Source organism: Heptranchias perlo, chromosome 3 (genome assembly GCF_035084215.1).
Source record: "Heptranchias perlo isolate sHepPer1 chromosome 3, sHepPer1.hap1, whole genome shotgun sequence".
NCBI classification, from domain to species: domain Eukaryota; kingdom Metazoa; phylum Chordata; class Chondrichthyes; order Hexanchiformes; family Hexanchidae; genus Heptranchias; species Heptranchias perlo.
This window is the reverse complement of record NC_090327.1, coordinates 90,641,433-90,668,105: the sequence shown is the minus strand read 5'-3', so window position 1 is coordinate 90,668,105 and position 26,673 is coordinate 90,641,433. Positions and strand designations below refer to the sequence as shown.

The window sequence follows — 26,673 nt, the reverse complement described above, 5'->3', positions numbered from 1 at the left end:
GTATGCTTTTTTAACCGCTTTCTCAACCTGCCCTGCCACCTTCAACGACCTGTGCACCAGATGTCTCTGTTCCTGCACCCTCTTTAGAATTGTGCCCTCTCGTTCTCCTTGTTCTTCCTACCAAAATGTATCACTTCACACTTCTCTCCGTTAAATTTCATCTGCCACGTGTTCACCCATTCCACCAGCCTGTCTATATCCTCTTGAAGTCTATCACTATCCTCCTCACTGTACACTACACTTCAAAGTTTTGTGTCATTTGCAAATTTTGAAATTGTGCCCTGTACACCCAAGTCCAAGTCATTAATATATACCAAGAAAAGCAGTGGTCAAGGCACTGACCCCATGGGCAACACCACTGTATACCTTCCTCCAGTCTGAAAAACAACCGTTTACCATTACTCTGTTTCCTGTCACTTAGCCAATTTCATATCCGTGCTGCCACAGCCCCTTTTATTCCATGGGCTTCAACTTTGATGACAAGCCTGTTATGTGGCATTTTGTCAAATGCCTTTTGGAAGTCCATATACACCACATCAACCGCATTGCCCTCAACATCCCTCTCTGTTACCTCATCAAAAAATTCAATCAAGTTAGTTAAACATGATTTGCCTTTAACGAATCCATGCTGGCTTTCCTTAATTAATCCACACTTGTCCAAGTGACTCTTAATTTTGTCTCGAATTATCGTTTCTAAAAGCTTCCACCGAAATTAAACTGACTGGCCTGTAGTTGCTGGGTTTAAGCTTACACCCTTTTTTGAACAAGGGTGTAATATTTGCAATTCTCCAGTCCTCTGGCACCACCCCCCGTATCGAAGGATGATTGAAAGATTATGGTCAGTACCTCTGCAATTTCCACCCTTACTTCCCTCAGCAACCTAGAATGCATCCCATTCAGACCTGGTGACTTATCTACTTTAAGTACAGCCTGCTTTTCTAGTACCACCTCTTTATCAATTTTTAGTCCATCCAGTATCTCAACTACCTCCTCTTTTACTGTGACTTTGGCAACATCTTCTTCCTTGGTAAAGACAGCTGAAAAGTACTCATTAAAATGTTAGACAGAGAAATTCACTGAGTCAGCATAAGGAAGATGAATTCACACACAAAATTAAAAAAGCACATCCACTGAAGCATTCTGCGTTAATTATGATATCATCACGCTATCTGGCTCATTAACCCTTTCAATTGGGTTGCTCTGATTAATTATTGTTTAATTTATACACAAATCTTTGAATGTGGCAGGACAAGTTGAGAAGGCTGTTAAAAATGCATGTGGGATCCTGGGCTTTATTAACAGAGGCATAGAATACAAAAGCAAGGAAGTTATTCTGAACATTTAAAAAACACTGGTTCGGCCTCAGCTGGAGTATTGTGCTCAATTCTGGGTACCACACTTTAGGAAGGATGCCAAGGCCTTAGAGAGGGTGTAGAAGAGATTTACTAGATTGGTAACTTTTAGGTTTGATAGAGTCAATAGGTTTTGATAGAGTAATTAAGGAGAAACTGTTTCCAGTGGCAGAAAGGTCAGTAAACAGAGGACACAAATTTAAGGTGATGGGCAAAAGAGTCAGAAGCGACATGAGGAAACATTTTTTTACACAGCGAGTTGTAATGATCTTGAATGCACTGCCTAAAAGAGTAGTGGAAGCAGATTCAATAGTAACTTCGAAAAGGGAATTGGATAAGTAATTGAGGGGAAAAAATACAGGGCTATGGGGAAAGAGCAGGGGAATGGGACTAATTGGATAGCTCTTTCAAAGACCCAGCACAGGTAAGATGGGCTGAATGGCCTCCACCTGTGCTGTACCTACTATGACATCATGAATCTAAAAACTGCTAAGAATAAACTAACCTGAGGAAATGTGTTGCCCTGATCTAGAAAAACAGGCAGGTTTCTTGAGCCTAATGTTTTTTTCCTGTTCCTAAAATGTCTTATGCTGTTATGTTCATATCCAGTAATAACTTGGGAGCACAAACCCAGCGAGCTTCTGTATAGTTCTGTTATTCCGTGGCTTAACCAGCAGAACCATCACAGTAGCTGTGATATCAATTACTAAGTTGCACGGTGAGGGTGTGATAGGAGAGCTAAGATGGATGTGAATGATGAGATGACAGATACAATTCAAGTGCCATGGAACTCTAAAGGTCTGGTGAGACATTATTAAGCAGGATTCCACACTTTACTGAGCAACTCCTCATCCTCAGAGATTTTAATCTCCATCTTAAATCACCTTGCCCTCTCCTCTAATTTCACTGCCTTCCTTAAACCTCTCCCTCCATAAAAAGTCTCCCACCCATTTATATGTCCATCACCCTTGACCTTGCCATCTCACCAAGCTTCTCTACCCCCACAGTCTCGATCACATTCAAGGCCATCTTCTAGCTCCCTTCTGCATCTGGCACTGGAAAAAAAACAGCCCCCTAAGACACTTACAACTGCATTTTCAGCTTCCAATTGCCTTGCTTTTGGCCATTCATTCACCACAATACTTGTGCCCAACACTTCAAATAAAATTAGTCAAAATACTGTTGAGATGTTGAAAAATTCAGTTACTAAAAACTGATTAAAATAGGAAATAAGAGAGAGAATAACAGTGAGCATTAATTATAAATAACCTTATATGTAATAATTATTAAGAAATAACTACCACACAGTTCGACCGAGAAATGCCATAAACCTCTATGGTGCGCTTTTGATTAGAACACAAAAATTCAAGTAACAGAATCATAACAAATATTTTGCCAAATCTCACATAAATGAGATGGCAATATTTATGAAAGGAAATGTGACGTAGAATGTATCACAGCAGTGCAGTCAGCCACAGTGTGATTCTGAACTGCATTTGGTAATGCATGGGAAATAAAAAAACATCAAAAGGAGGGATGTATATCACAAAATGACTGGTTGGGTACATTAATACAGTGTAAATGACTGGTTGGGTATATTAATACAGTGTAAATGACTGGGTACATTAATACAGTGTAAATGACTGGTTGGGTACATTAATACAGTGTAAATAACTGGGTACATTAATACAGTGTAAATGACTGGTTGGGTATATTAATACAGTGTAAATGACTGGGTACATTAATACAGTGTAAATGACTGGTTGGGTACATTAATACAGTGTAAATGACTGGTTGGGTACATTAATACAGTGTAAATGACTGGTTGGGTACATTAATACAGTGTAAATGACTGGTTGGGTACATTAATACAGTGTAAATGATTGGTTGGGTACATTAATACAGTGTAAATGACTGGTTGGGGATATTAATATAGTGTAAATGACTGGGTACATTAATACAGTGTAAATGACTGGTTGGGTACATTAATACAGTGTAAATGACTGGTTGGGTACATTAATACAGTGTAAATGACTGGTTGGGTACATTAATACAGTGTAAATGACTGGTTGGGGATATTAATATAGTGTAAATGACTGGGTACATTAATACAGTGTAAATGACTGGTTGGGTACATTAATACAGTGTAAATGACTGGTTGGGTACATTAATACAGTGTAAATGACTGGTTGGGTACATTAATACAGTGTAAATGACTGGTTGGGGATATTAATATAGTGTAAATGACTGGGTACATTAATACAGTGTAAATGACTGGTTGGGTACATTAATATAGTGTAAATGATAAAGGTATCCCTGGAGGTGAAGTGCCACCGAATGAGTTAACATAGTGCAGGGCCTACGCTGGAGGCTGCCTATAATTGAAGTGCAGAGCACATCAGACCAGAAAGAGTCATGCGCAAAGAATGGGAACTACTGAAAATTATATTAGTATAAATAATTAGCTGTGCCCTGCATATTTCTCCATTATAAATATATATTTAAAAATTTAGAAGGCCAATCAAAAGCTATAATATAATTATTAAATAAGGAGATAGGCCCTTTGTAACTGAACCAGGATGAGAGATCGTTTAAAAGCTGTTTCAAAAGCTGAACAAATGGTGTTTTCATTCAAAATAAACCATAAATAAATGAATACCGTTCATTGTTACTAGTGGGCATTTCACAATGAATGGAATGAACTTAGGCTCAGGTAAAGTGACATTTTCTAAATTTCTCCAGCAATTAATTTTCAGATGCTTTTAGCAGCACAGTTAATTCTGATTATTCTTAAACATGAATATTTTATAGATTATTACTATCTTAATGAAGCAGTTAATTCAGATGAATTTGAATAGTTTTTTTTTCAAATGTAGTGAAATGCTATTTCAAACCTCATTTATAAATGTTCTTTGAAGATTGGTGAAACTTTCAAGCGAAAGTTGTATTTTCTGAGGATACTCATTCACAACACTTGCTCCAAAATATAGCAGTGTCAAAAAAAAGCAAACTTTGCTTTCTTGTGAGCCTTAAACATCACAACACAAGAAATAGGATCAGGAGTAGGCGATACGGCCCCTCAAACCTGCTCCCCCATACAATAAGATCATGGCTGATCTTCGAACTCAACTCCACTTTCCCGCCCAATCCCCATATCCCTTGATTCCCCAAATAATCATAAACCCTCCATTGTTATCTACACAATGGCCTTTAGCATTTGATATGCTTTATTATATTTAGAAAGAAAGATTATGTTCAGATTGCTGTTGACGGTGCCTGTAACAGTTGTATTAGATGCAAGAAGCTTGTCCCGACTGAAATTGATAAAGAATTATATAAGGTCAATTATGTCGCAACAGCACCTGAATAGCCTGGCAGAGATCTTAATTGAACTTGAGATTTCTCGGAAGCTCGACTATTCATATATCAGATTTTGCTGCAGCTAAAGCATGAAAAGTTGTCATATGTTCTGAGTTGTCATATGGCCCACACATAAAATAACATCGGTGTTTCAAGACTTTTATAATCATTCCATGTTATTTACTCGTGTTATCTATCACTTATCATTTTGTCAACTCTTCTTAGATTACGTATTCCTAGTATGCCTTTTTACAATTGTACATGTGCGGATTTGATACCAGATTAGGTAGGAAATATTTAGTATCATTCTCTCGTTAAAATATGGGGGCCCCAAACCGAGCCTTTGCATGGGGCCCTCGCAAGCAAAGACCATCCCTGATCTGATCTTTCCATGACTGCCACCTCCTGCTCCTATTGCCCCTTTCCCAATTTCCCATCCTAGCCCCCATGCTAGCAAATAGTTTCATCTCCTCAGGCACTATCTGATCGCCCTTTCAAAACTGTTGTCATCACCCCTTCCTCAAGAAAAAAACATCCTTGGCCCCTCTGACTTTGCAAACTACCGCCCGATCTCCAACATCCCTTTCCTCTCCAAAATCCATGTAAGTATTGTCACCTCCTAAACCCATGCCCATACTTCTCATAACTCCATGTTGGAATCTGTCCAATCAGGTTACTGCCCCTGCCACAGCACTGAAACGACCCGAATGAAAATCACAAATGACATCCTTTGTGACTGTGACCATGGTGCATTTTCCCTGCTCATCCTCCTTGACCTCTGTGCAGCCTTTGACACAGTTGACCACACTATATTCCTTCAATGCCTCTCCTGTGTTTTTCAGCTTAGTGCGACTGCCCTTGCTTGGTTCCACTCTTACCTAACCAATTGTAGCCAGAACATCTCCAGAAATGGCTTCTCTTCCCATCCCTACTCTGTAACCTCTGGAGTCCCCCAAGGATCTATCCTTGGCCCTTCTCTTCCTCATCCTTGGTGGCTTCAGCCTAAGAAATTAGGTCAGCTTCTACCTAAATGGTAGAAACCCTGCTCTACCTCTCCACCACCTCACTTGACCCCTCCACTGCCTCTGTGTTATCAGACTGCTTCAGTCTTGGATAAGTTGCAATTTCCTTCAGTTAAACATTCGCAAGAAAAAAGCAATTGTCTTTGGCCGCCCGCCATAACTCCAATTTGACCCCAAGCTGAGCTTGCGACATCATATCCTTTCCATCGTAAACACCATTTGCTTCTACCTCTATAACATTACCCAGAACAGCCCACACCTCAGCCCATCTGCTGCTGAAACTGTCGTCCATATCTTTGTTACCTCCAAACTCGACACTTGACTATTCTAATGCTCTCCTGGTCAACCTCCCATCATCCATGCTCTATAAAGTTCATCCAAACCACTGCTACCTTTATCCTATCTCGCACCATGTCCTGCCTTTAATGTAGAAAAGTGTCCCATTTAAAATTCTCATCCTTGTGTTTAAATCCTTCATCGCCGAGTCCTATCCTATCTCTGTAATGTCTTTCAGCCCTCCCAGAATGCTCTGTTCCTCCGACTGTGACCTTCTGTGCATCCCTCCTTCCTTTTGCCCCACCATTGATGGTTGTACATTCATCCGGATACGTTCTAGGCTCTGGAGTTCCCTCCATAACCCCTCCGCCTCTCCATATCCCCTCCGCCTCTCCATATCCCCTTCCTCATTAAAGACCCCCCTTAACTGCTTGCCCCTTTTTGACCAAGCTTTTTGTTATCCCTCTTACTATCTCCTTCTTTGGCTCTTTTTGTCTGATTATGCCTCTGTGAAGTGCCTTTGGACACTTTTCTACATTAAAGGCACTATGTAAATGCTGATAAGTGGCAAGTAACATTTGTGCCAGACAAGTGCCAAGCAATGACCATCTCCAACAAGAGAGAGTCTAACCACCTCCCCTTGACATTCAATGGCATTACCATCGCCAAATCCCCCACCATCAACATCCTGGGGGTCAACATTGACCAGAAACTTAACTGGATCAGCCACATAAATACTGTGGCTACAAGAGCAGGTCAGAGGCTGGGTATTCTGCGGCGAGTGACTCATCCCCTGACTCCCCAAAGCCGTTCCACTATCTACAAGGCACAAGTCAGGAGTGTGATGGAATACTCTGCACTTGCCTGGATGAATGCAGCTCCAACAACACTCAAGAAGCTCAACACCATCCAGGACAAAGCAGCCCGCTTCATTGGCACCCCATCCACCACCCTAAACATTCACTCCCTTCACCATCGGCGCACCATGGCTGCAGTGTGTACCATCTACAGGATGCACCGCAGCAACTCGCCAAGGCTTCTTCAACAGCACCTCCCAAACCCGCGACCTCTACCACCTAGAAGGACAAGGGCAGCAGGCACATGGGAACAACACCACCTGCACGTTCCCCTCCAAGTCACACACCGTCCTGACTTGGAATTATATTGTCGTTCCTTCATCGTCATTGGGTCAAAATCCTGGAACTCCCTACCCAACAGCACTGTGGGAGAACCTTCACCTCACGGACTGCGGTGGTTCAAGGAGGCGGCTCACCACCACCTTCTCAAGGGCAATTAGGGATGAGCAATAAATGCTGGCCTTGCCAGCAACGCCCAAATCCCATGAATGAATTAAAAAAAAGTTGTTTTTGTTTGAGATGAGTGGTGAATAACCAATTAGGTGACACACTTTTTCCTGGTGTACTGCCCGAGGTTTGTGCGAAGTGTTCAAAGTGCTTCTCCAGAAATGATAAAAAGCATGTGTGTCTTGGATGGATTTGGGTTTTATAGACATTTTAGAGTTTGTGATGGGAGAAGAAGTGTTTGGCATGAATGAAGAAACCAAGTGTTATTTAGAGAAAGTTTTAGCAATGGATGTGGTGTCGGAGTTCCATTTGAGGTCCGAGAAGATGGTGAAGCTAAGAATATCAATAGATAAAGAAAGACTTTGGGGGTGGGAGGTGGAGCCATCTAAGGCAGGAAGTGGTAGTGGACATGCAAAAGATATAAAAATAGGGTTGATTCCATGATCTGCCATTCCCAGCTGTGGGCAAAATGACCCCTTGTGTTTCTTGAAGAATTGAAAGAAACAGGATTTTCGCTGCTTCATTGAAGGACATGAATCAGATCAAGACGTTTGGGTTCTGTGGGATCTACCTCAACAGATTTAGTTTAGAAGTTTGAAAATTGTAATGTACATTGTATTAAAGACATTTGCAACCTTGTCTTATTACAATTCTGTTTGGTTAAATATGCAAAGTTTTTAAAAAAATGTTTCTACATGAACTAAAAGCAATAGAATCTACATATTTAACAAAAAAAAAAGACTTGTTCATTCTGAGGTTTGTGTGCTGTGTTGGAGAAATGCTGCATAGACTTTCCCTTTGAATGCTCTTTTAGAACTAGAATTACTCCTGAGGTTTTGAAATAATTTCCAAGGTAAATTTTATGAGGCTGTGGTCCCAGTATGAAGCTTCAGTCAGTGAGAGCACGTCAAGAATCAGTCTTCGGGATGCCAAGGTCAGCGAAGCCAATTCATGGCACACTCAATCTTTTGGTGATTAATCTTAATGATTGGAAAATAAGGTGCACTGACCTCCATCCCTGATTCTTCAGTTTGCGCTCACATCGAGCGAGGCTGTGCAGCAGGAGCACAGCTTTATAAAATTTCCCTTCCTGCTCTTGTCTGTGAAACAAGGAGGTGGTTGCTAACTGTATCATTAACTCATAAGTTCATATTGCAGAGATAAAAAGAAAACCTGAAAATGCAGGGAAACAGAAATAAAAGCTGAAGCTATTCGAAATGCATGGTGGTCAGTGAACATCTGTCCTGTCCTTATAGTACCTCTTTTGCACTGATACAAAGTGATTTCAGATGCACCCTGATACAAAAGTGATAATATTACTCGGGAGTGGAGTTGATAATTTGACTTCCAAGAGCCCTAAACCATTACTTAGGCTTTGTATCAGATGTGGTATAACTCCAACCCGATGCAGAGCCAAACTGAAGAAATTCATCAGATGACCAAAGAAATGTTGAAATTTATTTTCAATAGAAAAGAGTCCACACTCCTGTCAGCTCTTATCTTACATTAAGATTTAATACACTGGTGAGTGAAACATCTTTGCCATATCTGAACGAAAATAACCATTACACACATAGGATAGTGTCATGGTTAGCAATATTTGCAAGAATAGTACCGTGGATCAATGTGTGATGCATTTTGGCTATCACATCTCTATTTGCCATCTGTAGATGATTGACTTTTCTGCAGCAATACTTTTCTTTTGTTCACTTGTTAGTGTGCAGTACCACGCTTCACAGCAAGTTTCCCAACTGGGAAATCTCTGGCTAAATTTTCCCAGGTTTCTGTATGACATTTCTTAAGTCTTCATTTACATTTATCCTTGAAATGTTTCCTGTGACAACCTACTGCCCTATTTCCTGCCATCAGCTGTTAGTAGAAAAGGTTAAGGGAAGTTTTTTTCCCCGACATGCAGACAATGGCTCCAATCGGCCTCTTCTACCTGCAGTGGGGCATTGTCAAGTGCAGCACATCAAATGCTCTGCATTTCATAACACCTGTTCCCTCCTGGATTTTCAGGTTGAGGTCATTAACATGGCATCAGTGTGCCCTATCAAGCTCACTTCTTACAAAGACCAAGTACAACCTACCCTTTCATGAACTTGATCTCACTAATTTAATGTCAGAAGCAAAATGTATTCCCTCACTCCTCCTGCTTCTCGAAGGTAATGGAACAAAACACCAAGGAATCTACCCATTCCTACACCTCCATTATTGAACCCTGAGATTTACTTTCCAGATATGATGCTTCCATGGTTTCAGTGGTGAGGAACCATTTTTGTTCTCTGTCCATTCTCATTAACATCTGTAATGGGTCAGAGATGTTGTGACTTCACTTAATTACTGTGAAACAAACAATTTTATTGTCTAACTTGAATATTTGACATTAATCCTTTCTGTAAACAGAAAATAGACTAAACTTACATTTGATTTTAACTTTTGAACAGCCCTCTATAAAATAACAAATAATTTTTAGTTTTTAAAAACTCATTTAACAGTATGATTTTTTTAAAAAAAGAAATTTATTTAATTTGACATAATCTGTACAAAGTTGAATGCTGTGATGCAAGTAATTATGTACTGAATTGCAGAATGAGTTGTGATCACTTTATTATCACTTTAAGTTTGCTCACCTGAAAAATGACCACACAGAGGCACTGAGAGTAATGGAGTCCCCATCCAGCATAATGCTGTTTTCCTGAAGATTTGCATTTGAACATTCTGCTGTTTTGAAATGAAATTCCTTTGAACTAAACCAGTCACCTTTTAGAGCAATAGTTCCTGTGGTCCTGTGAGATTTTAGTAATGTTAATGAAAATTTGCATCATATTAGCTGACAAGAAAATTATGATTAATAGTTCATTCCTTAACATTCTATGTGGAAAAGTGAAAAGTATCAGACTTTGACAGTAAGAATGACATTAGATCAAAAATAATTAAAGGACATACATGCAAAAAATTAGAAAAATAGCAAGGGAAAAGAAATTTCACCATACATTAACTGTTTATTATACGTAAAACTTTCCTGTTAAAAGCTAATTATTTACTTGATTATTTGATTTAGCCGTCTAATTTGTGACATTTACTATATTTTTGCAGCATACCAACTGCAAAGCTGCCCTGACCCTCGCCCATTCCGAAATGGCTTTGTTATTGGATATGACTTATCGGTGGGTCGAACCATCTCGTTTGAGTGTCTCCTTGGTTACACTTTAATTGGGGAAGCAGCACTCACTTGTCTGCATGGTATAAGCCGTAACTGGAACCACCCTATACCTAGATGTGAAGGTATGTGATAAACAGGAGTTTGCTAAGCTTCTAACGGGTGTGTTTGATATCTATGTGAAGGACATTTTATGGTTAATGGGTGCTTCACTGACACAGTGTTGTGATCCACCACTATTTGAAAACTTTAAAGCACATCTACTTTGAGTACAATATTTTGCGATGCTTGCCGTGTAGCACAGACATGAATCTTCTGAATTTCTCCTGCTGTTATTTTGCTCAGGTGAGCAATAAAAATGCAGCCTATTAACCAGCAACTCCAATATAAGGAAACCCACTTCAAGTTGAAATCCTGGTTTCAAACATATCTAATGAAAGGATCTGGAAGTAATAATTGACTCCCAACTGTTTTATATATTTACAATTTCGACTTACTGAGAGAAATGGTTATAAAAGTGGAAATTTTCTGTCATTAAGCATTGAGAGAAGTTTATTAGCATCTATTTCTCACAAGATTATGATGTCCGGTTTCTGCTGGTACTTACGTGAGCTAACTGAAAATACAGTAATTGTTAACTGAAGAAATTGAACAGTGACAACCCATAGAATTTGAGCAATTCAATAGGAAAAACAAGCTTTCTGATCCAGAAAAAGATACAATGCCATTCCTCATGAGGAGAAATAAGGATTATTAATGCCCAGTTTCCTTTGTAAGTAGCAAGTAAGAGCAAAAGACCTGCGGTAACAATTTCCCTCATCACTATGTGTAGTGGCAAGATCAATTAATTTGTGACGGTTTCCTTTTTTGGTATTTATAACAAAATTATAAACATGTTCTAAAACAAGATGCTTGCATTCCAGTTCTGATGCACTGTATCCATATTGCCCAGGAAAATCAGCCCTCTTATGAATGAAATACTATAATTGGAAGCATGAATTTGATAAATAAGCTTTTAAAATAAATATTGTTTTACCATCCTGCATAATGACTTAAAAGTGTGTAGAAGCAATTTTTTGTTAAGACATTGAACCCAAGTTTTTCTTGTGTAAAATGTTTTTTTTTCCTAATTTGCACATTTATTACATTTTTCAATCAACAAAATGGTGCATCCTGTTTGAAATTTTCCACGAGCTATTCTGTGCCATATCATGCCTGATTAGAAGAGGTGACTAAAATGTGACAATCAACTCAAAGGGAAGATTAATGCTTTGGCATAAGAATAGCGCATGATTTCATAAGTTGCAAGATATTCATGGAGAGCACAAAACCTGAAAAAAAACAGATTTCTAGGCATCAGCAATGATTTGATAAAGAGATTGCTGCAACACTGATTATATCCAAGTATGAGGAAAAAAGACTGGAACTGAGGTTAGGTGCTGAATTTTCTAGGACCAATTTTTAATTTAAAAGTATTTGACCTTTTGTTTGGCAGAAAAATGTATTTTTGGGTGCATTACCAGAAGGCGACTGGTGCAGAATGAGTTAGTGCTTTCAGGGAAAGAGGGGAGAAAATTGAATGAAAAAAGTATGCTTTATATATTTACTAACTAAATACTGATGATGCAGTGTCCTTTTCAGAGCACTATTGCATTTCAGTCTAAGGGATATCTAAAATACTATCCTACATAATAAAATGGTAAAATAGACTGTACAACAGTCCTAACTTAGGTATGAAGTACCAGTAAAAGTCTGTCACTTTTATTTTGAGGTACATGTTAAGAAGAAATTCATAGTAAAATAAGTATTAAAGAAACGTTATGCCATAAATCTTATCTAAAGCCTTTCTAACTAAAGAAATTGTTAGAATACTTGCCATTGGTATTTTCCGTTGGGTCCATTTTTAAAATTAGCTTCATAAGTACTACTTTATAAACTGAAAATCCATGTTGCCGTAGCTAGGATGGCCTGCTGTCTGGAGAATTGCTTGTCCTGACAGTGTACACTACAGCGCTAAGTTTCCAGTTCTAAATTTCAAGGCACTGATTGCTCCAGGAGAATATTGTAGGCGTCACTCACCACTAAATTAACGGAGGTGCTCACTGACAGAACATATTGCTGATGTTAGTTGAATGGCTCTCAGATAATCCCTCAGATTTAAAATGCTAGGTATCCAGAAGGTTGCAAAGAATAGTTTAAAAGAAAAATTAAGAAACCGTCGGTAGATTAATTTAAAACAGAGAATGAGTATTTTATATTGAAAGAACTTTTCTGTTTTAACACAAATTACTCCGGCAAGATCAAGGAGTCAAATTGAACTGAGCACCATTTTTGGGCAATCTTTAATTACGCATAGAAGTTTCAACACAGAAACAGGCCATTTGACCCAACCAGTCCATGTTGGCATTTACCTTCTATGCAAATAATTAGTCCTAATCACATTTACCTGCCCTGTTCCCATATCCTTATATCTACTTTTCCTAATCCACCTATCTAATCTATTCTTGAATGTTAACATAGTTTCTTCCTCAACTGCAAACCCTGGAGGTGAATTCCACAGCCTCAGAACTCCCTGAAAAGAAGTTTCTCTTGCTCCTTGTTCTAAACCTCTTACATTTAATCTTGTAACTGTGGCCTCTCGTTGTAGACCCCTAAACTGCTCGAAACAGTCTGCTTCCATCTACCCTGTTCCATCCTTTTGTAATTTTGAACACTTCTATCGTATCGCCCCACAACCTACGTTGTTCTAATGGAATAAGCCACATTAAAATAGCGCATGTAGGAATCATAAACTGGTGCCTTAACCAGTGCAGTGAAATGGTGCTCAACGTAATTACAGCCCCCAAGTCCTGGAGATTTTTGTGTTATGATGGATAGCTTCTTTAAAACATACTTGAAGAACATTGCTAGGGGGAGGGGAACAGAATAAAAGCAAAAATGTCACATTTTAATAGAATTGATCTTCTATGTATTTTTGTAACTCACTATTTTTGCTGCTTGCACATGTATTGACTGAAATGTAGACAGGCAGGAGTATGAATAAATAGATTGCATTTTCTAACAGATTGATTACTGTTGTTTGTCCAGCTCTCTGTGGAGGTAATATTACTGCACTAAATGGCACTATCTACTCTCCTGGGTACCCTGATGAGTACCCTAACTTTCAGGACTGCCTTTGGATTGTCAAAGTACCTCCAGGAAATGGAATCTACATCAACTTTACTGTCTTACAAACGGAACCTATATATGACTTCATTACTGTATGGTAGGCCATCAATATTCTCTTACTGATTTATTGGAGCAGTCATGAAACTAAACTGAGCTCTGATAAGTTATACCACTATTGCTTTGTCACTGTAGTTCTTCAGGTGACACTTTAACCCTGAGCTAGTTAGCTGTAAACAAGAATAATTATAGTCTCTGCACAAAGGGGCTCTTTGTCACAAAGCAGTATCATCTACATTCCTATTTTTAAAATATATTTCACTGATGCCATTAATTATTGTATTACGCAGTGGGAAAGAACCACCAGATTAATGGTCCTAGTACCGACCCCTGGAGAACACCACCGTATACCTTCCTCCAGTTTGGAAAATAACTGTTCACCACTACTCTCTGCTTCCTGTTACTTAGCCAATTCTGTATGCATGCTGCTACTGCCACTTTTATTCCATGGGCTTCAATCTTGATGACAAGCCTATTATGTGGCACTTTATCAAACGCCTTTTGAAAGTCAATATACTCCACATCATCTGCATTGCCCTCATCTATCCTCTCTGTTACATCATCAAAAAACTCCATCAAGTTGGTTGAACATGATTTGCCTTTAACAAATCCGTGCTGGCTTTCCCCAATCAATCCACACTCGTCCAAGTGACTGCTAATTCTGTCCAGGGTTATCGTTTCTAAAAGTTGCTCCTTGTCCTTTTCCATAACTAATCTAAACATTATGTAGTTGAGATACCGGATGGGCTAAAAATTGATAAAGAGGTGGTATTAGAAAGGCTAGCTGTAATTAAAGTAGATAAGTCACCCGGTCCGGATGGGATGCATCCCAGGTTGCTGAGGGAAATATGGGTGGAAATTGCAGAGGTGCTGGCCATAATCTTCCAATCCTCCTTTGATATGGGGGAGGTGCCAGAGGACTGGAGAATTGCAAATATTACACCCTTGTTCAAAAAAGGGGTTTAAGGATAAACCCAGCAATTACAGGCCAGTCAGATTAACCTCGGTGGTGGAGAAGCTTTTAGAAAAGGTAATCTGGGACAAAATTAATAGTCACTTGGACAAGTGTGGATTAATAAAGGAAAGCCATCACTAACTTGTTAAAGGCAAATCGTGTTTAACTTACTTGATTAAGTTTTTTGATGAGGTAACAGAGAGGTTGATGAGGGCAATGCAGTTGATTTTGTGTATATGGACTTTCAAAAGGTGTTTGATAAAATGCCACACAATAGACTTGTCAGCAAAATTGAAGCCCATGGAATAAAGGGGCAGTGGCAGCATGGATATGAAAGTGGCTAAGTGACAGAAAACAAAGGGTAGTGGTGAACGGTTGTTTCTCGGACTGGAGGAAGGTATTCAGTGGAGTTTCCCAGGGGTTGGGACTAGGACCACTGCTTTTTTTGATATATGTTAATGACTTGGAGTTGGATGTACAGGACATCATTTCAAAATTTGCAGATGACACAAAACTTGGAAGTGTCGTAAACAGTGAGGAGAATAGTAATAGACTTCAAGAAGACATAGACAGGCTGGTGGAATGGGCGGACACATGGCAGATGAAATTTAACGCAGAGAAGTGTTAAGTGATACATTTCGCAGGAAGAATGAGGAGAGGCAATATAAACTAAATGGTACAATTCAAAAAGAGGTGCAGGAATAGAGACACCTGGGGAAAAATGTACACAAATCTTTGAAGGTGGCAGGACAGGTTGAGAAAGTGGTTAAAAAGCATAGGGGATCCTGGGCTTTATAAATAAGTGCAAAAGCAAGGAAGTTATGTTGAACCTTTATAATCCATTGGTTCGGCCCGCAACTGGAGTATTGTGTCCAATTCTCGCACCGCACATTAGGAAGGATGTGAAGGCCTTAGAGAGGATGCAGAAAAGATAAACTTGAATGGTTCCAGGGATGAGAGACTTCGGTTACGTGGATAGACTGGAGAAGCTGGGGTTGTTCTCCTTCGAGCAGAGAAGGTTAAGAGGAGGTTTGATAGAAGTGTTAAAAATCATGAAGGGTTTAGATAAAGTAAATAAAGAGAAACCGTTCCTATTGGCGGAAGGGTTGAGAACTCGAGGACTGATTGGCAAAAGAACCAAAGGCGACATGAGGAAAAACCTTTTTACGCAGCGAGTAGTTATGATCTGGAATGCGCTGCCTGAACAGGTGGTGGAAGCAAATTCAATCGTGGCTTTCAAAAAGGAATTGGATAAATACTTGAAGGGAAAATATTTGCAGGGCTACGGGGAAAAATCAGGGGAATGGGACTAACTGGATTGCGCTTACAAAGAGCCGGCACGGACTCGATGGGCTGAATGGCCTCCTTCTGCACTGTAGCCATTCTATGATCCTAGTGTTGTCCCACAGGGATCTGTGTTGGGACCTCAACTAATCATTGTATTTATTAACAACTTAGATGATGGGATAGTGAGCCACATATCCACGTTTTCCGATGACACAAAGATAGGCAACGTTGTAAGCAATGTAGATGGAAGCATAAAATTACGGTGAGATATTAATAGATTAAGTGAATGGGCAAAACTCTGGCAAATGGATTTCAATGTAGGCAAGTGTGAGGTTATCCACTTTGGACCTATGGATCAGAGTGCTTTCTAAATGGTGAAAAACTCAAAACGGTGGAGGTCCAAAGAGACTTAGGGCTCCATGTACATAGATCATTAAAATGTCATGGATAGGTACAGAAAATAATCAGAATGGCTAATGGAATGCAGGCCTTTATATCTAGAGGACTTGAATACAAGGAGGTAAAAGTTATGCTACATCTATACAAAGCCCTGGTTAGATCACACCTGGAGTACTGTGTTCAGTTCTGGGCACTGCACCTTAGGAAGGATATATTGGCCTTGGAGGGAGTGCAGCTTAGATTTACTAGAATGATACCTGGACTCCAAGGGTTAAATTGTGAGGCGAGATTACACAAACTAGGGTTGTATTCCCTGGAATTTAGAAGATTAAGGGGTGATTTGATGAAGTTTTCAGATATTAAGGGGGACTGATAGGGTAGATAGAGAGAAACTATTTCTGCTGTTTAGGGAGTCTAGGACGAGGGGACATAGCCTAAAAATGAGAGTCAGTACTTTCAGGAGTGAAGTTAGGAAACACTTCTACACGGAAAGAGCAGTAGAAGTTTGGAACTCTCTTCCGCAATTGGCAGTTGATGATAGCTCAATTGTTAATTTTAAATCTGAGATTGATAGATTAAGGGATATGGAGTCAAGGCAAGTATATGGAGTTCATGATCTCATTGAATGGCGGAACAGGCTCGAGGGGCTTAATAGCCTACTCCTGTCCCGATGTTCCTATTTCATGGGCTGGACATGCACAACTTCCCAATATGTGCTTCTGACATGAGCTGGTCTTCCTTTATGTCACTGCACCGAGGAACATTCTGCACCATTCAGTATTCACTGTTCCTATAAGTAGAGACACTTCACTAGTCACCTTCAAAGTCTTTGTATAATGATAAGATGTCAGTGCATGGTGGCATCAGTTCTTTGGCAGATGAAAGTTCACCTAAGAACACCTGGAAATGGGTTGTAAGCTCTGAAGTATTTTAACACTTCAGCTTGTTGAAAAACAGAGAAGACCACAGAATTACTGTTAACTACAACATGGAATACTCACAATGATAGGAAAACAATGTTAAAATTTGTTGTTTTCATCAGGCCACCTGGTAGTCATGCCGCTAGGGATGAAATTGCCCAGAAGTGGCTCATTGTTATAATGAGGCAATAACAAAATCTGTCTAGACAAAGAAAGAAAGCTGGATTTCAGTGTCGTCAAATCACTATGGCTTCAATCCTCTCAATAAGTTAATCAAATTTGGCACCTGGAATGTTTGAACATTGAAGGAGATGGGGGAAGTGGCATCACTGTCACAAGAGGTAGTGAGAGAGGAGATGGAGTTAACAAGAATCTGAAACATACATGAAGGCAACTCGACAATGTTATTAGGCATCTGACTTGTGAGGAGATGCTGCAAACGTTGGGAATGTTTCCACTATCGGAGAGAAGGCTCAATCTGACCTTATTGAATCAAAATCCTAATAGACAAGTTAAATGGCAATGGTCTTGAAATTCCTTGTGCTGCAATCCCAACAATTACATTGGGATCACAACCGCTGGTGATCTCCGCTGTTGACCACACCAGAATATACTGGAAGGTCACCTCATTTGCATACAGGTGGAGGGCACTTGTGCCCTAGGGGTGTATTTTGGGCACTACCTTACTCAAAGACCAGAAAATGAAGACTTGGTGTACGGGTTGGAGCTGGGTGTTAGGGCTTCCTACCCCCTCCCCCCCACCCCCGCAATGAAACTTTCAGCTGCTGCTCCTGTGGCCCCTTATGTAAGAGTGTCTTCTTCTACGGTCCAAGCCTTGGTCCCGGCCTGAACCCCCCAGGTGGGCTCAACTTCCACCATTGAGGAAGTTTGTAAGCCTTGTGTACTAAATGCCAAGGAACTGCTAGGCCTGTGAGATGCTGGGGAAGTGGGAATTCACAGAGTAGAGAATCCCCAGCCCTGGCCCAATCCCCTCTGCACTGCTGACCTTGTAAGGGGCGGGCAGAAGATGTGCGCCTTACGAGGCCCACAGGAACCTCAGCATCTGAGCCAAGTCCCGGCATATCCAAGTTCTTTCTCGCCCTTCTGATGCACTCCCACCGGACGTACAGAAACAGTGTGTCGGAAATGCTAAGAATTTTTGGCCCCAATCTGTTTAATATAGTTACAGATTCAACAAGTCTCAAAATTAGAAGTGAAAGAATTTAGATTTATCTACGTTACAAGAGGGGGTTGAATACATGGAATGGACTGGCAAGGGAGGCAGTGAGGGTTGATTGTATCAGCAAGAGAGAAATGGATAAAGAGTTGCATAATAAAGGAGTATGAAAGGTATCATGTTATATGATATTCCCTAGCTACTGGGATCAGCTAAATGAACTGTAGTGATCTTTACCAGTCCTATAGATTCCTATGCTCCTATGTAAGGGATATGAGCACTCGCTTATAATAATGGTCAGCAGATAGTCAAGGTAAAAAGAATGAGACATATTCGTCAACGAAACTGCAGAATCTCCCTATCTAATGGAATCTTATTGTTGTGTAATCATAGGCCAGTCCGTCTAACCTCGGTGGTGGGCAAATTATTGGAATCAATTCTGAGGGACAGCATTGATCGTCATTTAAAAAGGCACGGTTTAATCAAGGACAGTCAGCATGGATTTGTTAAGGGAAGATCGTGTCTGGCTAACTTGATTGAATTTTTTGAGTAGGTAACAAGGAGGGTCGATGAGGGTAACACATTTGATGTAGTGTACATGGATTTTAGCAAGGCTCTTGACAAGGTTCCACATGGCAGACTGGTCAAAAAGTAAAAGCCCATGGGATCCAAGGGAAAGTGGCTAGTTGGATCCAAAATTGACTCATTGGTAGGAAGCAAAGGGTATTGGTTGACGGTTGTTTTTGCGACTGGAAGGCTGTTTCCAGTGGGGTTCCACAGGGCTCAGTACTAGGTCCCTTGCTTTTTGTGGTATATATTAATGATTTGGACTTGAATGTGGGGGGCTTGATCAAGAAGTTTGCAGATGATACAAAAATTGGCCGTGTGGTTGATAGTGAGGAGGAAAACTGTAGACTGCAGGAAGATGACAATGGACTGGTCAGGTGGGCAGAAAAGTGGCAAATGGAATTCAATCCAGCGAAGTGTGAGATAATGCATTAGGGGAGGGCAAACGAGGCAAGGGAGCACACAATAAATGGGAGGATACTGAGAGGTGTAGAGGAACAAAGGGATCTTGGAGTGCATGTCCACAGATCCCTGAAGGTAGCAGGACAGGTAGATAAGGTGGTTAAAAAGGCATATGGAATACTTTCCTTTATTAGCCGAGGTATAGAATATAAGAGCAGGAAGGTTGTACTAGAACTGTATAAAACATTAGTTAGGCCACAGCTTGAGTACTGTGTACAGTCCTGGTCACCACATAACAAGAAAGATGTGATTGCACTAGAGAGGGTACAGAGGAGATTTACGAAGATGCTGCCAGGGCCGAGAATTTTAGCTATAAGAAAAAATTGGATAGGCTGGGGTTGTTTTCTTTGGAACAAAGGAAGCTGAAGGGAGATTTAATTGAGGTATATAAAATTATGACGGGACTAAATAGAATCGATAAGGAGGACCTATTTCCCTTAGCAGAGGGGTCAGTGACCAGGGGACATAGATTTGAAGTAATTTGTAGAAGGATTAAAGGGGAGCTGAGGAGAACTTTTTTCACCCAGAGGGTGGTAGGGGTCTAGAACTCACTGCCTGAAAGGGTGGTAGAGGCAGAAACCCTCATCTCATTTAAAAAGTACTTGGATGTGCACTTGAAGTCCCGCAACCTACAGGGCTACGGACCAAGTGCTGGAAAGCGATTAAGCTGGATAGCTCTTGCTTGGCCGGCAAGGACACGATGGGCCAAATGGCCTCCTTCTGTGCCATAACTTTCTACGATTTTATAAGCATGTTATATGTGTATCTCACAAATTTAAGTGTATGTTTGAAGCACGGCATAACACGATGTAGTAGCAGGACAATTTCATGACTAAAAACAATATGTTTTGGACAAAATTAGCAAAGTCAGACAATAAGTACAGAAGTGAGAGCTGGTTAAGAAGATGGAGTGGATAAAGATTTTAGTCTGCTGTTAGCAATGAAAGTGAGAAGCTTGTGAATTTTTTCAGAATTAATGACAGCTGAAACTCTTCAGCTGATCATAACAATCTTGTAACCAAATTAGCTATTTGCGATCCTCATCTCTAATGAAAGTTAAGTTTTATTAAAGGCGAGATATTATTTGGAATGAACGTGGATAGTATTTACTCAATGATGATCAAGTTATGGATGACACTGAAGAAAAAAGAAAGGACGATTGATTGCACATTATAACCTAAGTACATTTGGTAATTTAAATATGAAATAGAAGTGAAGAGCCAATAGGAAACTTTGCCAATAGTACATGAAGCACAGAAGCCTGAAAAACATGGCACAGTATACACTGTTACTGGGAGGAAAGAAAGAACATCAAAAAAACTGCTGGATTTCTGCTGAAGTGTTAGGAATGAAGATCTAGAAAACAAGAGAAAGGCCAAGTGATTGGACCAAATGATTATACATATAATCTTGTTGAGAAAGGTTATCCATTAATTGCAGTAATTATTAAACAATTACCTTCATTAGTCTTGCAAGTAAAATAATGTTGAATGTGATGAGGAAGAAACTTGCTGAGGAGCAAGCAGAATTCAGACAAGGGGGAGAAATATAATCTATGATTGTATACAGGTGCTGATTAAAAAGACAAGAGAGATAAATGAGAAATGTTCTTAGTGTTTATTAATTACATGGAAGAATTTGATTCTTTGAGACATGTGGAACTCCTCAAAGTACTGTTTAAGTTGGGCTTCTGGCAAATGTTGACAAAAAGGGAAGAAATAGCAACTACACACTAAATGCTAATGCCATGAAAAAAACATTATTGTGCAGACATCACAGTGGTGTAGAGATCACTGTCGGAAAAAAGGAAATTGATCCAGCGAGTTGATTTACTTACCTTGGATCAACAAGATAGAAAATGATAAATTTAGTGCAGAGGTAAAGAAAATAAATGGTCTGATAAGGAGTAAGATGGCTGAGTTGACAGTTATTGGGAACGATCAGAATGTGAGTAGTGCTCACATGAAGACTGATAAAGGTGCTGGTTCATTTTCTCTGTTTGGGCCTGATGTTTGACTTTGAAGAAAGTAGATAGTTTTAGCATTTTATTGTAAAAAGAATACGTGTTTAATGATTGCTGCAACTCAATAAAGGGAACCTTGAACCAAATTAAGTGGATCTGTTTATGAAAGAGTGCTGAGACAAAGCTAGGGTACTTACAATATATGGAGTGGGACGAGTGGTGATGAATTGTCAAAGAAGATACTAGAAGGCATGATAGAAGAGAAATAAGGGTCATCTAAGGAGAACATGGATCAAAGCTTGAAGCAATGAAATGTTAGGTCGGGTGAAATGTCATTGTGTGATTTTAGTAATCAATGCATTAATCTGCTCGTAAGAAATTCTTCTCCCTGTTATTTTAACAAAAATATTTAAAATGTAAAATAAATGAATTTCATACAAAATGCATTAACACATTCATTATTAAAATTGCATATTATGATTTCCAGTCAAGTGTTTTCTGGGAAGGGTGAGCAATCAAAAGCTGAACGCTTATCAGGAGCTAAGAACATTGACAGTGATGAAAAGGAGTTAGTAGTTGCACTTGTAATCAATAACAATAATTAACAAAGAGGTTGAGAATCCATACTTACGTCATACTTAGTAGACAGGGTTACCAGTTGCTTTCTTTTGATTGATAAACAGAAGCCTAGGAACTTAGTGTTCCATTTTTTAATGAGGAATTAGTGACTCCATCATAGCAGAGGGCTTAAACACTCCTTAAACTCTAAAATTGCCCCACATTTTTTTTTGTAAATTGAACTTTGTAAAAAAGCAAAAAAATCAATGATCACAGGCGTTGCGATTACCAGTCATTGCTCCTTACAGGCGATGTCTGTCTGAGTAGTTGGAAACAAAATACAACATTCCTTAATAAATGTCATCACTTTCCTGAAATAAAGCTTTGAATTCAATCTCCAGTTTCTTTCAAATTCTGTTGGGACAGGGAAAGAAACTGTCAAATCTCCAGGATGAGGAGATGCGCCCTTTTATCCTGCAAATCCAGTTGCATGTGGGGGAATGCTGCCAATTGCACATGTCAGAATGCAAAGATAGATATACTTGTTGATACTTTTGCACTAGATAGTAGTAAATGCAAGTAATTTGCAGATCTGTAAAGAGTTGATACTCTCCCAGGAGTGATGTGAAAGGATAAAACAGAATCGTGTTCATGACTTAAATGATGAGACATGGGGTGGATTTTAACTCGGAATGGGGGTGGGGGGGTGGTGGTGGTGGAATCTGGGGCAGAGGAGGCCGCAATGTTCCTTGTGGGGCCCAGAGAACCAATCCTGCTCCCCCTGGTCTACAAGGAAAGTTACTTGAAGGCCTGTTCTATCTTCAGACCTGCTTCTGCCTAGTGGAAAAGCTGCGGCAACCTCCCTCCTCAGTCCCCGGTTAAAACTGCTTTGGGGTCCTTTTGAAATCGCAGGACCCCAATTTGCATAAATTTATGAGGCTCTTGCCTGTTTTAGGTGAGTGCCTCATCCATCTGCAAAATGTTGCAGGTTAATATCGGAAATATTCATTATCTGAGCAGGTAAGTAACCTGCTTGATTTAACTGCTCACCCAGGCGCGTAAGAGTTATAATCAACGCCATAGTCTTACGCAACACATTAATTGTCAAATATACAAAAGCAGAAATGTGCTTCATGCACTTAAATGGTGCTAATATTTTCTCAGAGTTGAGCTTGTACCTGCTCATCAGTTAACACTCTGCCTAGATCCTAACACTGACTCTGTCTTATTTAGGGATGGGCCAGATCAGACTGCTCCTCAGATTGGACAATTTAGTGGAAATACAGCTCTGGAGTCTGTCTACAGCACATCAAACCAGATCCTAATCAAATTCCACAGTGATTTCACAACAGGTGGCTCCTTCATCCTCAGTTACCATGGTTGGTTTTGCTCTGCATTCATATATCTTTTCAGTATAAACGGAATTAAGTAATTGAGCAATATTTTATTTAGCTTGAAGTTGAATACCTAATATTTTCTACAGTGTTTTCTACTTAGTTTACTAAATGAAACTAAGTCCTTGATTTTTAATTTCCCCACATGGCGGAAACCAGGAGGTGGGGCAGTTAAAATGGAGTGGGGGACTTACCCACTCATTTCCTGCCCCGATGTGGCCGATTCCAATTTTAAACTGCAGGTAGGAAGGACACTGTGCCTAAATCGGTGGGGTCCTCTTTAGATATGCAGGTCGGACTCCGATGACATCATTGGGGCCCGATCTGCCATTTTAACCTGAGGCCTGAATGGGGGAGCATTGTTGACTTCCCTGCCGTGTCAAATGTGTCAACAGCAGCAAGGACCAGAAGAGGCCCAGCAAAGTAAGTTTTTTAGTTTCCTTGTAATCCAGGAGGAGCAGGAGTTCTCCTCTGGGCCCCACAAGAAAGCAATGGACCACCCTTTCCCCAGGCTCCCCTTTCCCCCCACCCCTACTCTGACGAGAATTCCCCTTTCGGAGCCCTCCAGTGAACTTACCTTGTGCGAAGGACCATTTCTGCGGATCCCCGGCGGCAGTCTCAAGCTGCCCGGGTACCAGCTCCCGCCCGCCGGCCAGGTAGTGATTCCTGCTGGGTTCAGGTGGGTGTCCAATCTTGCATATGTAAATGAGGTCTGAGAGCTAAATTCTCTTTCTGGGCCTCAGCATGAGAGCTTGTCGCTCGCCCTGCACCACGCGCTCCCCACCCCCCAACTCCATGCATCTATCCCGCCCCGAGTTAAAATCGAGGCGTTAAAACTTCAACATCATATTAGTGTTATTTGTGTTAATATCATGTATTTAGTTTTTAATTAAACACTAGCAGGAAGCTAAAAAAAGTTTTCTTACTACTTGTTACGAAATTGTACACATATTCTTTATATTTGCAATTACAATTTTGCTGCATATAACAAAAAGAGGAAATCCTCCCCGCATTAGTGCAAGATAAATGCGATTTGTAATTTATTAACAGGTGTCTTGTTATAAAATGGCAGAAGGGAATGATGGAGGTTATTATTGTTGGCATAACAGATGTGTCTCCTGATCCTGTCGTCTCAGTGGGGCAGTTGTGCTCAGTGGGAGTGCAGGCTGATCATCGGGTGGTTCTCTAACCTGTACTTTCCCAGCAAACACTGGGAGTGCAAGATCACAAAATTACCCTCAGTGAGCACAGAATCACCCTTTATTGGACTCAGATTTCTTCAGGCTCAAGAATCTGACTACTTCTATATCAACTTCAAAGTATTATTTAAGGTGGCTTCTTGCAGTTGTTTTGAGTCATTTAACAAATTGTTTAGTTGCCTGTTGGTAAATTTTAAAAAATCTATATTTATAATCAGTAAGACATGTTGTAGATGAAGAATCCGAATTCAACAATATAGTCAAGGAAGTATTCATAAAAATCTATATGTGTAAAATCTAGCTGAAAAGTCAGTACTGCACAGGTAATTACTCCTTTTGCCTAAAATGTATGTTGTGTTAATTCTAATCCAAGTAGCTTGGTTTTATGTGTGCACTTTTCATTGAACAAAAATCCTTTGCTTTCCCTCAAAACATTATTTGGTGTGGAATGTGAGGTCTATTTTAGTAACTAACATTTGAATCTTTTAGAAGCTGCATCTATGAATAATGAACTTCTGAATTTTGCAGCATATCAACTACGAATCTGCCAACCTCCACCAGCGATGCTTACTGGGCAAAATTTAACAGAGGATGAGGAATTTGAGATAGGTATGCTTTTTAAATCTTGCAGTCCTCTGGACCCATGCTTTTGTATTTTGTCTCTATTCTGTAACTTTCCTCTGATTTCAATTTAAATCCATTTTATGGATTACAAAATAAAAGTGAATTTGGAGCAGCACCATATAAGAACATAAGAAATAGTAGAGCATACGGCCCCTCGAGCCTGCTCCGCTATTCAATACGATCGTGGCTGATCTTCGACCTCAACTCCACTTTCCCGCCCGATCCCAATATCCCTTGATTCCCTTAGAGTCCAAAAATCTATCAACCTCAGTCTTGAATATACTCAACGACTGAGCATCCACAGCCCTCTGGGGTAGAAAATTCCAAAGATTCACAACCCTCCGAGTGAAGAAATTCCTCCTCATCTCAGCCCTAAATGTCCGACCCCTTATCCTGAGACTATGTCTCCTAGTTCTAGACTCTACAGCCAGGGAAACATCCTCTCAGCAAGCCCTCTTGGAATCTTATATGTTTCAATGAGATCATCGCTCATTCTTCTAAACTCCAGAGAGTATAGGCCCCATCATGATGCTTTACAAGCATTATGGTTTATGAGCACTTAAGACATTCTCATGAAATTCCTTCCTCCTCTACTTCACCAGAGGCATTAACCCATTTATTTTAAACAGCTTAATGCCTTCATTAAAATAGCAGAACAGTGAATTTCAAATGAAAGTGTTAAACATTCATACATTAGTATGCCACAGCTTGACTCATATCTCATTAAAGAGGTAAAAATGGATATTTTATTATGAATAGTAACAAATTTAATAGGCTTCTCATAATTGAAAATGAACTACGCTCGCCTACTACTATCCATATAGCTGGAGCCTTTAAAAATCAGCTAAGCATGTTCCAACCTTATGTGACTTTAAAAAAATTATAATAATTAAAATATTTTCTATGATTCTATGCCCGAGTGGGTGGTGGAGGCAGATTCAATCATGGCCTTCAAAAGAGAACTGGATAAGTACTTGAAAGGAAAAAATTTGCAGGGCTACGGGGATAGGGCAGGGGAGTGGGACCAGCTGGATTGCTCTTGCATAGAGCCGGCGTGGACTCGATGGGCTGAATGGCCTTCATCCTTGCTGATAGTGCAGCTTCATGAACCAAATTCTTTTTGGGGTTAAAGTATTCTATATTTTCTAATAATGTCAACAAACTGCTTAACTATTTAAAATATCTGAAAGAGGTGCTTTAATATGAATAAAAGAGATTATTTTTAAATGACTTCTGTGAACCTTGAAGCAATTAACTGCAAAGGTTCCTTATTACCTGTTGTTTGATTTTGCTGACACTAGCTATTAAAAGAGCCATAACTGACTCTAATAGAGCCAGAAGCCATTTTTAAAAAGAATGTTAAAATGTTTGTCTCAAAGATTATTATTTTCAAAACAGATTCTGAGAATACTTCAATAAGATCCTATTTTCTGGCAATTCAAGGCACTGCTTGATGTCAGTTGCCA

At 39.9% G+C, this 26,673-nt stretch overlaps 1 protein-coding gene across 1 annotated transcript in view; it reads left to right on the top strand.

Moving 5' to 3' along the window:
• Positions 1 to 26,673, top strand: part of csmd3b (CUB and Sushi multiple domains 3b) — a 1,733,930-nt gene that overhangs the window by 1,570,427 nt on the left and 136,830 nt on the right. Inside the window, exons 42-45 of the mRNA XM_067976258.1 lie at positions 10,414 to 10,602; positions 13,565 to 13,742; positions 23,224 to 23,369; positions 25,112 to 25,192. Of these exons, the coding sequence (XP_067832359.1) occupies positions 10,414 to 10,602; positions 13,565 to 13,742; positions 23,224 to 23,369; positions 25,112 to 25,192 (594 nt within the window). The remainder of the gene's footprint in view (positions 1 to 10,413; positions 10,603 to 13,564; positions 13,743 to 23,223; positions 23,370 to 25,111; positions 25,193 to 26,673) is intronic.